This window comes from Misgurnus anguillicaudatus, chromosome 12, assembly GCF_027580225.2.
Source record: "Misgurnus anguillicaudatus chromosome 12, ASM2758022v2, whole genome shotgun sequence".
Taxonomy (NCBI): Eukaryota; Metazoa; Chordata; class Actinopteri; order Cypriniformes; family Cobitidae; genus Misgurnus; species Misgurnus anguillicaudatus.
In genome coordinates, this window is record NC_073348.2 from 33175267 (window position 1) to 33190318 (window position 15052).

The following is a 15052-nucleotide window of genomic DNA, read 5'->3' on the forward strand; positions in this document are numbered from 1 at the left end:
AAACTCTATCAATATCTGAGAAGATAACTTTGAAACAAAAACTGAAAGTAAGAGCTGGGTCCAGATTAATCTGACAGTTACCAATGCTTATAGTTCTCTCCTGATCTTCTTAATCAAGGAGTTGTGTACACACTGGATGACTAAATATTTTACTATGACCCTGGTTTTACTACAAATAAATCCTTAAACATGGTATTTGTAGTAAAACTGTGGTTATACAAATGGTAATCAATCTGCCTAAAAACATGTTACTACACTTTTACTATAATCTACATCTGAAGAACCCTTTTTCGCCACAAAGAACTCTTTGTGAAACAAAAAAGGATCTTTAGATGTTTTTTATGAAACCATTTAGAAGCACCTTTACTTGTTAGTAATGTATGTGATTACACAAATGCAAAAGGCACCTCAACCATTAAGCCCCAAAGGTCAACCTACTGTAGTTTATGATACCAAAATATTGAGTGTTAAAAGGAATTGTAATGCAGCATGGTGTGGATGACATTACCCTAGATAGCACTGATTCTGTAAACCAACAGACAAATCACACACTGTTTTATTAGACTGCTAAATACTGGAATCGTCACAGTAAAACTACAGTATAAAAACTGTCACGCTATATGAATTAGGTAACCAAACTTCAGGTTATGAATGACATTTAATCCCCAACGCCACCCTGACCATATTATCATCATAATCATGGAAAAAGTTGTGTATGACATAAAGTACATAGCACCAAGCACTATATAACGGCCCATATGATAGACAATATTGTATTTGTCATCACTTAGAGCACACGGTCAACATACTGTATCCATCTCAGGTGCAGACTCTATTTCTAGACATCTCGGTGTTTATTATTTTGATTTGATTTACTATTTAGTGTATATTTTATTAGAATAAACAATGAAAAGTGTTGTTTTAGCAAGTTAGCGAGAAATATTAGAAACACAATAAGGTTTATTTGAAAACATAAACTACGATAGTTAACATGATGATGACCAATTCTCCTACAGCCTTTATTAATCTAATTATTTATGTTAATTTACTAATGCAATTTTAAAATGAAAAGTTTTATCTGTTCACATTATTTAATAGGCAATGAAAAAACATGGACAATTATGTTGGTATTAACTATTAACAAAAGTACTAAATGCTGTAAATATATCATTATTAATTCATGTCCATCTACTGTATTAGTTAATGAATAGAAGCTTACTGTAAAGTCAGTGTTGCTAAAATATTACTCTTTTATTTGTTAATATCATTTTTGTCTTATGATCTCTCCATGCAGGCTTTTCCAAAATGTTATGGAAGAACTGGACAACAATCTCCGAGTTCATCATCGTGGGTTTCCCTGGACTACATCCAGACTACTATGGCCTTGTTTCTACAGTTTTTTTCCTCGTCTACATCTTCACAGTGGCTGGAAACACTTTCTTTCTAGTGCTGTTTGTCACAATGGAAAGCCTCAGAAAGCCCATGTATATTATCCTCGCCAGCCTGGCGCTGTCTGATATGTGTTTCTCCACTGTTGCTTTACCTAAGATCATAGCAAAGTACTGGTTCAATGATGGCGCGTCCTCTTTTCACGCTTGCTTCTTCCAAATGCAGCTCATTCACTATTTTGGGACATTAAACTCTTTGATATTGATGATTATGGCCCTCGATCGCTATGTGGCTATTTGTTATTCTCTACGATACCAGACGATTATGACACACCGGTTAATGTACATCTTCAACATCACGGCCTGGATATCCGCTTTCATCGCCCCTACTATAACCACCCTGCACAGCCAGCAGCTTCCTTACTGCGGTCCAAAACTTATAATTCATTGCTACTGTGACCACATTTCTATTACCAATTTGGCATGTGCTGAAAACAGTAAGCAGAAGTTGGTCGCCTTTAGTGTGGCTCTTTTTGTCCTCCTTGTTCCTCTAGCATTTATCATTTATTCATATTGTCACATCATAGTATCTGTGATGAAGCTGGCAAACGCTCAGAGTCGCTGGAAAACCTTTGCGACCTGCAGCACACAGTTGTGCATCATCGCTCTGTTTTATGTGCCTCGATGTGTTGTGTATGTAGCCAATATATTGCAGTTTCAGATCGGCACAGATTTTCGAATACTTCTCATATTGCTCTACAGCCTCATTCCACCTCTAATAAACCCATTTATTTACTGTTTACGTACACATGAGATCAGAAAGATTGTTATTAGATGGTTAAACAAGCAAAGGGTGATTCATGTCATTGCTATGTAAAAAACGAAGGCCTGTCCTTAAAAGAACGCTTAGATTGACTAGAATTGAAGACTGTTTTTGTGTTGTGGTGTTTTCTGTTAGAAATACAAAGACATCTGGCCATCTACTCTCGGCCAAAAAAAGGATCAAAATATATTTTCTGTTATGACAGCATCACTAACAGCTGAATGAAACTGAAGTATGTTTCTAATAAGGCTTTGTTTCTTTATTAAAGTGCCATAATATTTAGCATGCAGTTCAGCATTTAGTATAACATTTTTACAATGAAAACAACTCTTATAAGTGCGAATTTATGACAGTTCTTGTACAAAAAAATATATTTTCTTTGTATGTAACACTGTTGTTTTAAACAACAAAAGACCTGTACAGTATTACAGGACGACACGTGTCTGTGTGTTTGTTTGTTTGATTGTATGTATGTATGTATGTATGTATGTATGTATGTATGTGTGTGGGGGACCAAACAAAGATAGTAATACCTGTCATTTTTTGACTTTGTAGGCAGATTTATTTGGTCTTTGTGAGAAAACAAGTTTATAAATCATCCAGAATTTTTTTTGAATATATTAAATAGTACAGTTAATGTGTTCCAAAACCTATTCAATGTTACTGTGACCACATTTCTATTGGCCTGTGAAATCAGAGATATGTCCTCCTTGTTCCTTTAGCATTCCTCAAAAATATGATTAAAATTTGCTTTAGGCTTTAACACTGACTTTGTTGCTTTTGAACTCTTTAGTCACACTTAAATATAAATGTTAGTAAAAGAAATCACAAACACACTATTCAAACAAAACATTTTACAATAAGAGAGTTCAAATGATAAAACAATTATTTATAATTAAAGGTGGAATGTGTAACTTTTAGAAGGATCTCTAGTGTCCGCAACGTCACCCATAGGTTTCTGAAGATCGTTTTTGAAGCTTAAAGTAGGCGGTGCCTGCCGCCGCCATCTTGGCTGTGCGTCACAGCGCATCCCTCTCGTATATCCGAAAGTGGGTAAAGAGACGGGACATGGGTGAAGCTGAGGTGGCTGGTTGCTGAAACCACGCCCGCCTAGCTCGATTCTTGTGACAGCAGTGGCCGTTCAGCCATCACTCAATTGGCCACGCTCTCAATTATGCAGAACTTTAAGGCTTAAAGGAACAGTATGTAGGATTGTGGCCAAAACTGGTATTGCAATCACAAAACTGGTGGCCAATATGACAACATAAACATCAGTTGAGGGCTGCAACTCCACTTTTTAAATGACAATATCCTGGCCGGACCACTGTTGTCAGTGATATAAGTATTTAAAATGAAAATGATTTCTTAATGTCTAGTGACATATCAGAGCAATTTTATGGTTAATTTATATACATTTCTTACATACTGTTCCTTTAATATTATTTAAACGAATGAGTTACAAATAAATTCACCCCCCTAACAGTTGTCATGAAGGGCAAAATGAGCTGTACAGACCCAAAACCATTTTTTGTACCAGGCTGTAAACATATTATTTTCTACTGTAAACTTGGGCATTTTAACATGGGGCTCTATCGGAATCGACTGCCTTTGGGAGGCAGCCTCTAGCAGCCAGTGGATGAATTGCAGTTTAAATCACTTCCGCATTGGCTTCATCAGAGAGATCGGAAGGTTGTGCCTCAGGCCACACACACAAAAAATAAAACTCATTATTCATAAATCATTATTTAGTAAATTATATAAATTGATATTTATATGGTATATTGTAAGGAGCCACCCATCGGCCCAACGACGGAATCTTGTCTTTTTCCTAAACAAACCCAAAGTTAAATCTGGTATTACAGTGTAACATAATAGAAAATCATCTGTGAAAAATATATGCTTTCCCTGTATGTCCCCAATGCCTGTCTGCTCATATCAAGTTCAGCGAGATAGGACCAACTGCAGACGCGCAGAACCCTACATTATGACAGTCTGAGACTGACAGCCCCAGCCTGACAGTCTGAGGCCGGAAGTGGTCGAGTTGTAATCTCAGACCGGAGATGGACGGAGAATTATTAAACGTTAAAATCTATTAAAATGCTTTTTCATTCAAATCAAATGCTCAAGCTTTATTTTTTAAGATTTGTGTTTATTTTTATTTATTTATGACACATAAAAAATGGATAATAAACTATACATTTAACTAAAAAAAAAACTATTAACAATTCTGCAGCAAATAACAATTCTCACTTTTTACATTATTTTACACAAATACATAAACAGACATAACTTACATACATACGTGTGTGTATATATAAAATATAATTTATCTCAAATGGCAAAAAGTGCCTCAGTCATTCTGAAATCGCCCTAGATATTTATAAATAATATAATAATATACAGTAGTTGCATCTCAAATATCGTAAATATATCTTTTTAAATTAAATCTTTTCAATACATTTCTTAAAACAAGCACAACACGCACTCTGATCTCACGGTACTTTGATGTCGAGTGAATCGCTCTGTGCAAGCCCTGCATTTTTTTTTTATTGACGTGGGTCTTGATCACAGTCCATGCTCCTCCTAATATAATGGGTATGATTTTCAAACAAAGTTAGCCTCCGTAAGGAGCATAAAAGACAGAAAACCTGCATGCCTGCATAATCATATCACCGTATTATTTACAACGACACAGAAGTAGCGGAATGCCTTATAAGGCCCACTTCCGGCCTCAGACGGTCAGGCTGGGACTGTCAGTCTCAGACTGTCATGACGTATGTTTCTGCGCTTCTGCAGTTGGTTAGTATTGAGTTCAGCTGTGGGGCAATTGAATAATTGCCCACAGGAGGCAGGTCTTTGTAGAATTTTAGCCAATTGCTGATTCAGAAAATAAACACATATTATGTGTTTAGCCCTACCCAGTCTCACAAAGTTTCGTGATATAGTCACATATTTTTTTTATTCTTTTTTCGTGCTATTATCATGAATTTTCGCGTTTTTTCCGTGATCGTATGGCGAGTTCCTGTTTTCGTGTGATTGTCACGTATTGGTTACTCAACTATTTTGAAACCATTGTCGCTTCGGTTTAGGGTTAGATTTGGTGCTTGCATTAGAATGTCACTTTATATATTGGTTTATACTTTTTTCTGATTTTTTTTATATGTCGCTTGGCGTTAGGGTTAGAGTTGGGTTTGGTTAGGGATGTCATTTTATGTAAATCTAACCCTAAACCAAAGCGACAATTGTAAGAAAATAGGACAAAACAGTTGAGTAACCAAAACGTGATAATCACACGAAAACAGGAATTCCTTATACGATCACGAAAAACGTGAAAATTCGTGATAATAGCACGAAAAAGAATCAAAAAAATACGTGACTATATAACGAAATTTTGTGAGACTGCGCTGGTTTAGCCAATCAGCGTCCTCAAATCTGATCCGAGACGGTCAACTTTTCAGTTGCCCCAAACTGCTAAATTCAGGACTGAGAGATGGGGCGCAATTTTCAAAACAATGGCGGTCACAGTCTATTCACCCACTTATTCCAGGCAAACTCTATCAATGTCTCTTTGAGAAGATAACTTTGATTAAAAAAACTGAAAGTAAGAGCTGGGTCCAGATTAACTTGACCGTTACCAATGCTTACTCTAAAAACAAACGGTGCTATATAGCACCAAAAGTGGTTCTTTGCTCGTAATCATAGAAGAACCGTTTTTAGTGCCATATAGCACCGGTGAAGCACCAGTGAAGCACCTGTGTAGAACCATATAGTGCTATGTAGAACCATATGTGGTGCTTTAGTGGTGCTATATGGCCCCTATATGGTTCTACACAAGTGCTACACAGGTGCTTCACCGGTGCTATATGGCACTAAAAATGGTTCTTCTATGGTTATGATTCAAATCAACAGTTTTGGTGCTATATAGCACCGTTTGTTTTTTTAGAGTGTATGGTTCTTTCCTGATCTTCTTAATCAAGGGGTTGTGTACACTAAATCCCTGAATATTTTACTATGACCATAGTTTTACTACAAATAAATCTTTAAACATGGTATTTGTAGTAAAACTGTGGTTATAAAATGGTAATCAATCTGCCTAAAAACATGTTATTACACATTTACTATAATAAAACCATAATCTAAATCATAATCTGAAGAACCCTTTTTTCGCTACAAAGAACTCTTTGTGAAACAGAAAGGTTCTTTAGATATTTTTTATTGAACCATTTAGAAGCAACTTTACTTGTTAATAATTTAGGTGATGTTTACACAAATTTATATATATATATATATATATATATATATATATATATATATATATATATATATATATATATATATATTTTTTTTTTTTTTTTATTCTGTACTATAAACCAAGACAAATCATACACTGTTGTATTAAACTGCTAGATATCGGAATCGTCACAGTAAAGCTATGAAACTGTTATGCTATATGAATTAGGTAACCAAACTTTAGGTTATGAATGACATTTAATCCCCAAAGCCACTCTGACCATATCATCATCATCATCATCATGGAAAAAGTTGTATGACATGAAGTACATAGCACCAAGCACTATATAACGGCCCATATGATAGACAATATTGTATTTGTCATCACTTAGAGCACACGGTCAACATACTGTATCCATCTCAGGTGCAGACTCGATTGCTAGGCATCTCTGTATTTATTATTTTTATTTCATTTACTATTGAGTGTATATTTTATTAGATTAAACATTGAAAAGTGTTGTTTTAGCAAGCAAGAAATATTAGAAACCCTTTATAAGGTTTCATTTGATAACATAAACTACAATAGTTAACATGATAATGACCAATTCTCCTACAGCCTTTATTAATCTAATTTATTACTAGTAAATGTTCATTTACTAATGCATTTTTAAAATGGAAAGTTTTATCTGTTCTAATTATTTAATGGGCAATGAACAAACATTTATGTTGGTATTAACTATTAATAAAGATACAAAAATGCTGTAAATATATCATTATTAGTTCATGTTCATCTACTGTATTAACTACTGAATAGAAGCTTACTGTAAAGTCAGTGTTGCTAAAATGTTGCTCTTTTATTTGTTAATATCATTTTTGTCTTATGATCTCTCCATGCAGGCTTTTCCAAAATGCTATGGAAGAACTGGACAACAATCTCCGAGTTCATCATCGTGGGTTTCCCTGGACTACATTCAGACTACTATGGCCTTGTTTCTACAGTTTTTTTCCTCGTCTACATCTTCACAGTGGCTGGAAACACTTTCTTTCTTGTGCTGTTTGTCAAATCTGAAAGCCTCAGAAAGCCCATGTATATTATCCTCGCCAGCCTAGCGCTGTCTGATATGTGTTTCTCCACTGTTGCTTTACCTAAGATCATAGCAAAGTACTGGTTCAACGCTGGAGCGTCTCCTTTTCACGCTTGCTTCTTCCAAATGCAGCTCATTCACTATTTTGGGACCTTAAACTCTTTGATATTGATGATTATGGCCCTCGATCGCTATGTGGCTATTTGTTATTCTCTACGATACCAGACCATTATGACACACCGGTTAATGTACATCTTCAACATCACGGCCTGGATATCCGCTTTCATCGCCCCTACTATAGCCACCCTGCACACCCAGCAGCTTCCTTACTGCGGTCCAAAACTTATAATTCATTGCTACTGTGACCACATTACTATTACTCATTTGGCATGTGCTGAAAACAGTCAGCAAAAGGTGCTCGCTTTGGGTGTGGCTCTGTTTGTCCTCCTTGTTCCTCTAGCGTTTATCATTTATTCATATTGTCACATCATAGTATCTGTGATGAAGCTGGCAAACGCTCAGAGTCGCTGGAAAACCTTTGCGACCTGCAGCACACAGCTGTGCATCATTACTTTGTTTTATGTGCCTCGATGTGTCGTGTATGTAGCCAATATATTGCCGTTTCAGATCGGCACAGATTTTCGAATACTTCTCATATTGCTCTACAGTCTCATTCCACCTCTAATAAACCCATTTATTTACTGTTTACGTACACATGAGATCAGAAAGATTGTTATTAGGTGGTTAAACAAGCAAAGGGTGATTCATGTCATTGTTATGTAAAAAACTAAGGCCTGTCCTTAAAAGAACGCTTGACTAGAAAAGAAGAGTTTTTGTGTTCTGTGGTGTTTTCTGTTAGAAATGCAAAGACAAATGTTTAAAGATTTCAGTTAAATAACCAAATGATTTGTTGTATATGCATAACACTGTATTCATCTATTTGATTTAAAGTACTTTTGTACATGGCTTTTCAAATCCATCTACTCTTGGCCAAAGAAAAGAATCTAAATATATTTTCGGTTATGACAGCATCAGTAACAGCTGAATCAAACTGAAGTATATTTCTAATAAAGCTTTTTTCTTTACATAATATTTAGCATGCAGCTCAGCATTTAGTATAAAAAATGTTTACAATAAAAACAGCTTTGTATGTTACAATTTTAAACATCAAAAGGCCTGTACAATATTACAGGACAACACCTGTCTGTGTGTTTGTTTGTGTGTGTGTTGAGGACCAAACAAGGATAGTAATACTAGTCATTTTTTGACTTTGTAGGGAAATTTGTTATTTTAGACTTTAACACTGATTTTGTTGCTTTTAAACTCTTTAGTCACACTTAAATATGAATGTCTTTGAAAGAAATGTAGCACAAACACACTATTCAAACAAAACATTGTCTGAAGGAACCCATGAAAAAATAACAGCACGCCGGACTAAACATGGAACAAGGACATGCGGTAGTTTTTTAATGAATCACTAGAGGGTGCGCGTTCCCATGATTCACATATACGATTAAATGTTTGTTCGACCTCTTTGACCTCATGCGGCACCGCAAGAACTGACAGAGGATGACATCAAAGTTCCACGAGACGATTTAAAAGCAGACTTATCCGTATGATTTCTCGAATCACTCTCGCGGTACTCTGACGCCATCCGCCCGGTCAGTTCTTGTCAGTTGAACAACCCTAAAGTCTACCCGTACACTTCCGTCTTTCCTGAACTTATAAAACTAGGGATATTTGTAAGCTGTGTCCCAATTCAAGGGCTGCGACCTTATAAGTGACCTTAAAGGTGACTCGGTCTTTCAAGGTGGCAGCCTCAGAAGTTCGCAAAGAGAACTGAAATGAGACGGTCTAACTTTCGGAGGACCCATAATTAGCGTCACCTGCTGCACACGCCCACCGCGCCTGTCAGCAGGACACAGCGGAGACGTTTCTGACTTACTAAAATAAATATGAAATCAGAAAAATATTAATTTATTTTAGAAAATATGACACGTTGATGTAGATTAAACTATTCAACAGTATATTAATCAACCTTAGAAATATACGCAACATAGAAAGAATAATATTAACACATAACTTATAAAACAAAAACAGTGACAAGAAAAACGTTTTGCTAAATATACACTTTTATTTAATAAAGGTTTTAATTGTTTATTTTAGAATATCCAGCCATTATATGCAGCCGTTGCAGGCACGCAATGAATCTTGGGATAGCCTCGGCTGTTAAGGATCCATTCGTTCTATCCCTAACTGCGCGGAGAAATAAGGACACATTTTGGGGCTTCTTTCTAATCATCCTTTGAAATGGGACGGCCATTACTCATAGATATGTACACTAGATGTCACCTTATGGCAGTTCATTGGACCAAATGAGTCAAATAGAGCCGCCATCTTGAAACAGGGGAACCCCGCATCAGCATTATTGTAGGCATTGTAACGAAAATAAAATCACCATAAATCATCATGAATGCGATTTTCTTGGGGGGTTTTTTTGGTTCGTTTCAACAGTCGGACATGTATTTAGCATTGAGTCCAGAAAAAAAGTTTTGATATTATGAAAATCTACTTTTTCTAACTATAATGCATAGTGCTAGTAGGCCTTACATCAATACGCAGCACAAAAGTCTGGCATCATCCATGAATTCGAAGTACAGGTGTAGATAGCAGCTTTACAATAAAAAATAAAATAAGCATCAAAGTTTGACTTTAGTCTTTGATTTGTCTTTATTTTCAATCTTCAACATGGCCTTATATTAACGATATTAAGGTTATATTTTAACAGATTATTGTAGAAAACAGTAAATCACCAAAAATCACTTTATCACGAGTATTAATAAAAAAAATGTATATGTTAATTGGCGATAATAAACACTAAATTAGCAAAATTGTTTTTTGTTTAGTCTGTTCCCAACAGGGCCATTAAAGGCAAAACCTAATATTCAATTATTAGTCTATTAGGACATTGGCACCACTGAGACCCTTTATGGTTTATTCATGCAATAAATATGTAGCCTACATGATGCTTTGAATTACTGGTTTCAGATTAACATTAATAAAATGTATGTATCTTAAAACAGATAAAAAAATAAAATGTGACTCTGTATATAATATTAACCCAATAGATGAGTATTGAACAAATAATAAATAACACTTAAAGTTTGTAACAACAAGAATTAATGTTAATGTGACACATACAGTAACTCTCTCAGGGTGTGACATCAAGTCTCAAGAGTTGTTCAGTGTGTTTATGGGTGTCAGTATATGCATTAATTGGCATTGTCACTGAATTCCTCTGTGGCAATCTTCCCATGTTTGGTGTCCTATTAGCATTCCAATGGGATTACCTGTCTGTTGTCTCCAGTGAACAAATTAAGGGCATGTAACAAATATGTTGACACTTTTCAGACAAACAACTTTGAAAGTGTTTGTACTGCTTAGTTACATGTAGATCCACGACAGCACACCTCACGTCAATCAAACTGTTATAAATAAGAAAATATAGCTTAGTAAATGATAATGTATTTATATTAAACTATACGGTTTTCACAAACATTTTCAGCATGCGATTTAGTATAGTACAATAAAGTTTACCATTGTTTTGAAACCATATGTTAACCTGCAACTTGTTAATCTAACACAGAGTCTGTGCTGGGTAAAAGCTAGATCACATTGTATTCAGCTTGTTAATAGTTTGTGGACAAACAGGCCAAACTTAAAAAATGATTTGCTCTTTATGATAAAATATCAAACAATGACATTTATTTTAAACAAGTGGGTCACTGTATAACAGGGCTAGTCAACTGGCGGCCCGCGGGCCAACTGCAGCCCGCCAATCATCTTTATCCGGCCCGCCGGTCACCTTTGGCCGTTTCTCAATCGGAAGGCTGCAGCCTCCGGAGGTCGCATATGCAGACTGCATTCGTCATCAAGTTTAAGTTAACTGAGCATTACATTCACAAATCATAAGCATATTACAACAATTTACGATCAACTTAGAATAATAGTCAACTTTATAATTGTTAAAATTCTGAAATTAGACTTAATGACGTATGAAGCCTGGAAATGCGACCTCCGGAGGCTGCGGCCTTATTGAGAAACGACCATAGTCTGATTTAAATTCAGCGTGATTACTTTTACCTTTACACTGTACAAGACAACACAGAAAGGGGCTGTGTGGGGTGCCAACCATCTGCGGGTACGTAATTATCTGATCCAATTCGAGCTTTGGATGCATTCAAGAAAATACATTTATGCGACTAGACCGCATGTGACGCGGCGACCGGAAGTGATGTATTTCAGTGTGTTCCAATCAAAACTGTGTGCAAAGTTAAAATTATTAATTATTGTTTGTTTTACTTTATCAGTAACACTTGAATACTTTAATTACTGGTGAGTAAATTATTAACTATACATATATCTGTAGATTAAACGTTCTCTCCCATGACAGATTTACGATTAAACTACATTTTCGTTACGACTGCCACTAGGGGGAAAACACCCGACAGTTATATCTGTATGTAACGTACAATGGAAAGGCTGTTTAGCCTATATATCTATAAAATATTTTAAAAGAAAACATGTAGTGCAATTTTAGTAATTAGGAGAAGACTGGCTATATGTTGTGAGTATTTGACATGTAACAATTCATGAAAGTAAACAGTTATAAAAAAATATGTTTAGGAGTGTTGATCTCTTACACTTTTACTATTAACATTTGGCTCTTACATGTTAAACCGCAATTGTTTTAAATATTAATAAAGAAAATATGAGTTTTCAGTAATTAAAAGGCTTTTAAATTAATTTTTTTTTTGAAAATGCATGTTTTTAATGTGTTTTTTTCAAATATACTACAACAAAAGTAACAAAAATGACAATAACACACACACATATATGGTAAAAGTAAAAAATATATCAAAAATAAAAATAGGGGTAAAAGTTTGGCCCGCGTCATATTTACAATTTTAAAATATGGCCCCCGAAGAAAAGTAGTTGAAGACCCCTGCTGTATAATATCAGCTCTGACTCTGTAGTGCACTTTAAAATGAGTCTTCCTCTGAAAGTATAACTTAAAGTTAGCTTAAGTCTTAAATGTGTGTTGTTATATGTGGGACATTACATTTATGTATTTAGAAGACAATTTTATCCAAAGTGACTTAAATTCAGTCTATCCAGTTCAGTATGTGTGTTCCCTGGGAATCAAACCCATGACCTTTGCACTGCTAACACAATGTAGCTACAGGAACCCACTGTTGTATTAGACTGCTAAATACTGGAATCGTCACAGTAAAGCTATGAAACTGTCACACTATAAGAATTAGGTAACCAAACTTCAGGTTATGAATGACATTTAATCCCTAACGCCACCCTGACCATATTATCATCATCACCATCATCATCATCATCATCATCATCATCATCATCATGGAAAAATGTGTGTATGACATGAAGTACATAGCACCAAGCACTATATAACGGCCCATACGATAGACAATATTGTATTTGTCATCACTTAGAGCACACGGTCAACATACTGTATCCATCTCAGGTGCAGACTCTATTTCTAGACATCTCTGTGTTTAATATTTTGATTTGATTGCTTATTTAGTGTTTTTTTTAACATTATATTTTATTAAATTAAACAATTTGATTGCTTATTTAGTGTTTTTTCAACATTATATTTTATTAAATTAAACAATGAAATGTTTTGTTTTAGCAAATTATTCAGAAATATTAGAAACACTACAGGTTTCATTTGATAACATAAACTACAATAGTTTACATGATGATGACCAAATCTCCTAAAGCCTTTATTCATCTAATTTAAATGCATTTTTAAAATGAAAAGTTTTGCAATGAACAAACATGAACATTTATGTTGGTATTAACTATTAACAAAGATACAAAATGCTGTAAATATATCATTATTAGTTCATGTCCATCTACTGTATTAATTAATGAATAGAAGCTTACTGTAAAGTCAGTGTTGCTAAAATATTGCTCTTTTATTTGTTAATATCATTTTTGTCTTATGATCTCTCCATGCAGGCTTTTTCAAAATGTTATGGCAGAACTGGACAACAATCTCCGAGTTCATCATCGTGGGTTTCCCTGGACTACATTCAGACTACTATGGCCTTGTTTCTACAGTTTTTTTACTCGTCTACATCTTCACAGTGGCTGGAAACACTTTCTTTCTAGTGCTGTTTGTCACATCTGAAAGCCTCAGAAAGCCCATGTATATTATCCTCGCCAGCCTAGCGCTGTCTGATATGTGTTTCTCCACTGTTGCTTTACCTAAGATCATAGCAAAGTACTGGTTCAATGATGGAGCGTCTCCTTTTCACGCTTGCTTCTTCCAAATGCAGCTCATTCACTATTTTGGGACATTAAACTCTTTGATATTGATGATTATGGCCCTCGATCGCTATGTGGCTATTTGTTATTCTCTACGATACCAGACCATTATGACACACCGGTTAATGTACATCTTCAACATCACAGCCTGGATATCCGCTTTTATCGCCCCTACTATAGCCACCCTGCACACCCAGCAGCTTCCTTACTGCGGTCCAAAACTTATAATTCATTGCTACTGTGACCACATTTCTATTACCAATTTGGCCTGTGCTGAAAACAGTAAGCAGAAGGTGCTCGCCGTAGGTGAGGCTCTTTTTGTCCTCCTTGTTCCTCTAGCGTTTATCATTTATTCATATTGTCACATTATAGTATCTGTGATGAAGCTGGCAAACGCTCAGAGTCGCTGGAAAACCTTTGCGACCTGCAGCAAACAGTTATGCATCATTACTTTGTTTTATGTGCCTCGATGTGTTGTGTATGTAGCCAGCATATTGCAGTTTCAGATCAGCACAGATTTTCGAATACTTCTTATATTGCTCTACAGTCTCATCCCACCTCTAATAAACCCATTTATTTACTGTTTACGTACACATGAGATCAGAAAGATTGTTATTAGGTGGTTAAACAAGCAAAGGGTGATTCAAGAGACAGCCAGGATTAATGTCATTGCTATGTAAAAAAAAACTAAGGCCTGTCCTTTAAAGAACGCTTAGATTGACTAGAATTGAAGACTGTTTTTGTGCTTTTTTTCTTTACTTAAGTGCCATAATATTTAGCATGCAGCTCAGCATTTAGTATAAACAATTTTTACAATGAAAACAACTCTAAAAAGTGCGAATTTATGATAGTTCTTGTACAAAAAAAAATGCAATTTTATATTGAAATGTATTTTCTTTGTATGTAACACTGTACTTTAAAAAACAAAAGGCCTGTACAGTATTACAGGATGACACGTGTCTTTGTGTTGGTTTGTATGAATGTATGTTTGTATGTATGTATGTGTGTGGACGACCAAGCAAAGATAGTAATATCAGTCTTTTTTTACTTTTTTGGTCCTTGTGAGAAAACAAACGTATAAATCATCCAGAATGGTGTTTTTTCTAAAATAATAGAAAGTTACTGTGTTTCAAAACTTATAATTCAATGCTACTGTGACCACATTT

At 35.2% G+C, this 15052-nt stretch overlaps 3 protein-coding genes across 3 annotated transcripts; all 3 read left to right on the forward strand.

Moving 5' to 3' along the window:
- The first annotated feature begins 1299 nt into the window (after positions 1–1299).
- Positions 1300–2265, forward strand: LOC129446274 (olfactory receptor 2AT4-like). Its single transcript, XM_055207227.2, has one exon. It carries the CDS (start codon positions 1306–1308, stop codon positions 2263–2265), a length of 960 nt encoding a protein of 319 aa, XP_055063202.2. The 5' UTR covers positions 1300–1305.
- A 5084-nt stretch (positions 2266–7349) lies between these two features.
- LOC129446273 (olfactory receptor 1E16-like) lies at positions 7350–8309 on the forward strand. The gene has a single exon (XM_073873712.1). The coding sequence runs from the start codon at positions 7350–7352 to the stop codon at positions 8307–8309; it is 960 nt and encodes a 319-aa protein (XP_073729813.1).
- A 5228-nt stretch (positions 8310–13537) lies between these two features.
- On the forward strand, positions 13538–14566 carry LOC129447420 (olfactory receptor 2A12-like). The gene has a single exon (XM_055209155.2). It carries the CDS (start codon positions 13589–13591, stop codon positions 14564–14566), a length of 978 nt encoding a protein of 325 aa, XP_055065130.2. The 5' UTR covers positions 13538–13588.
- Positions 14567–15052: the final 486 nt, after the last annotated feature.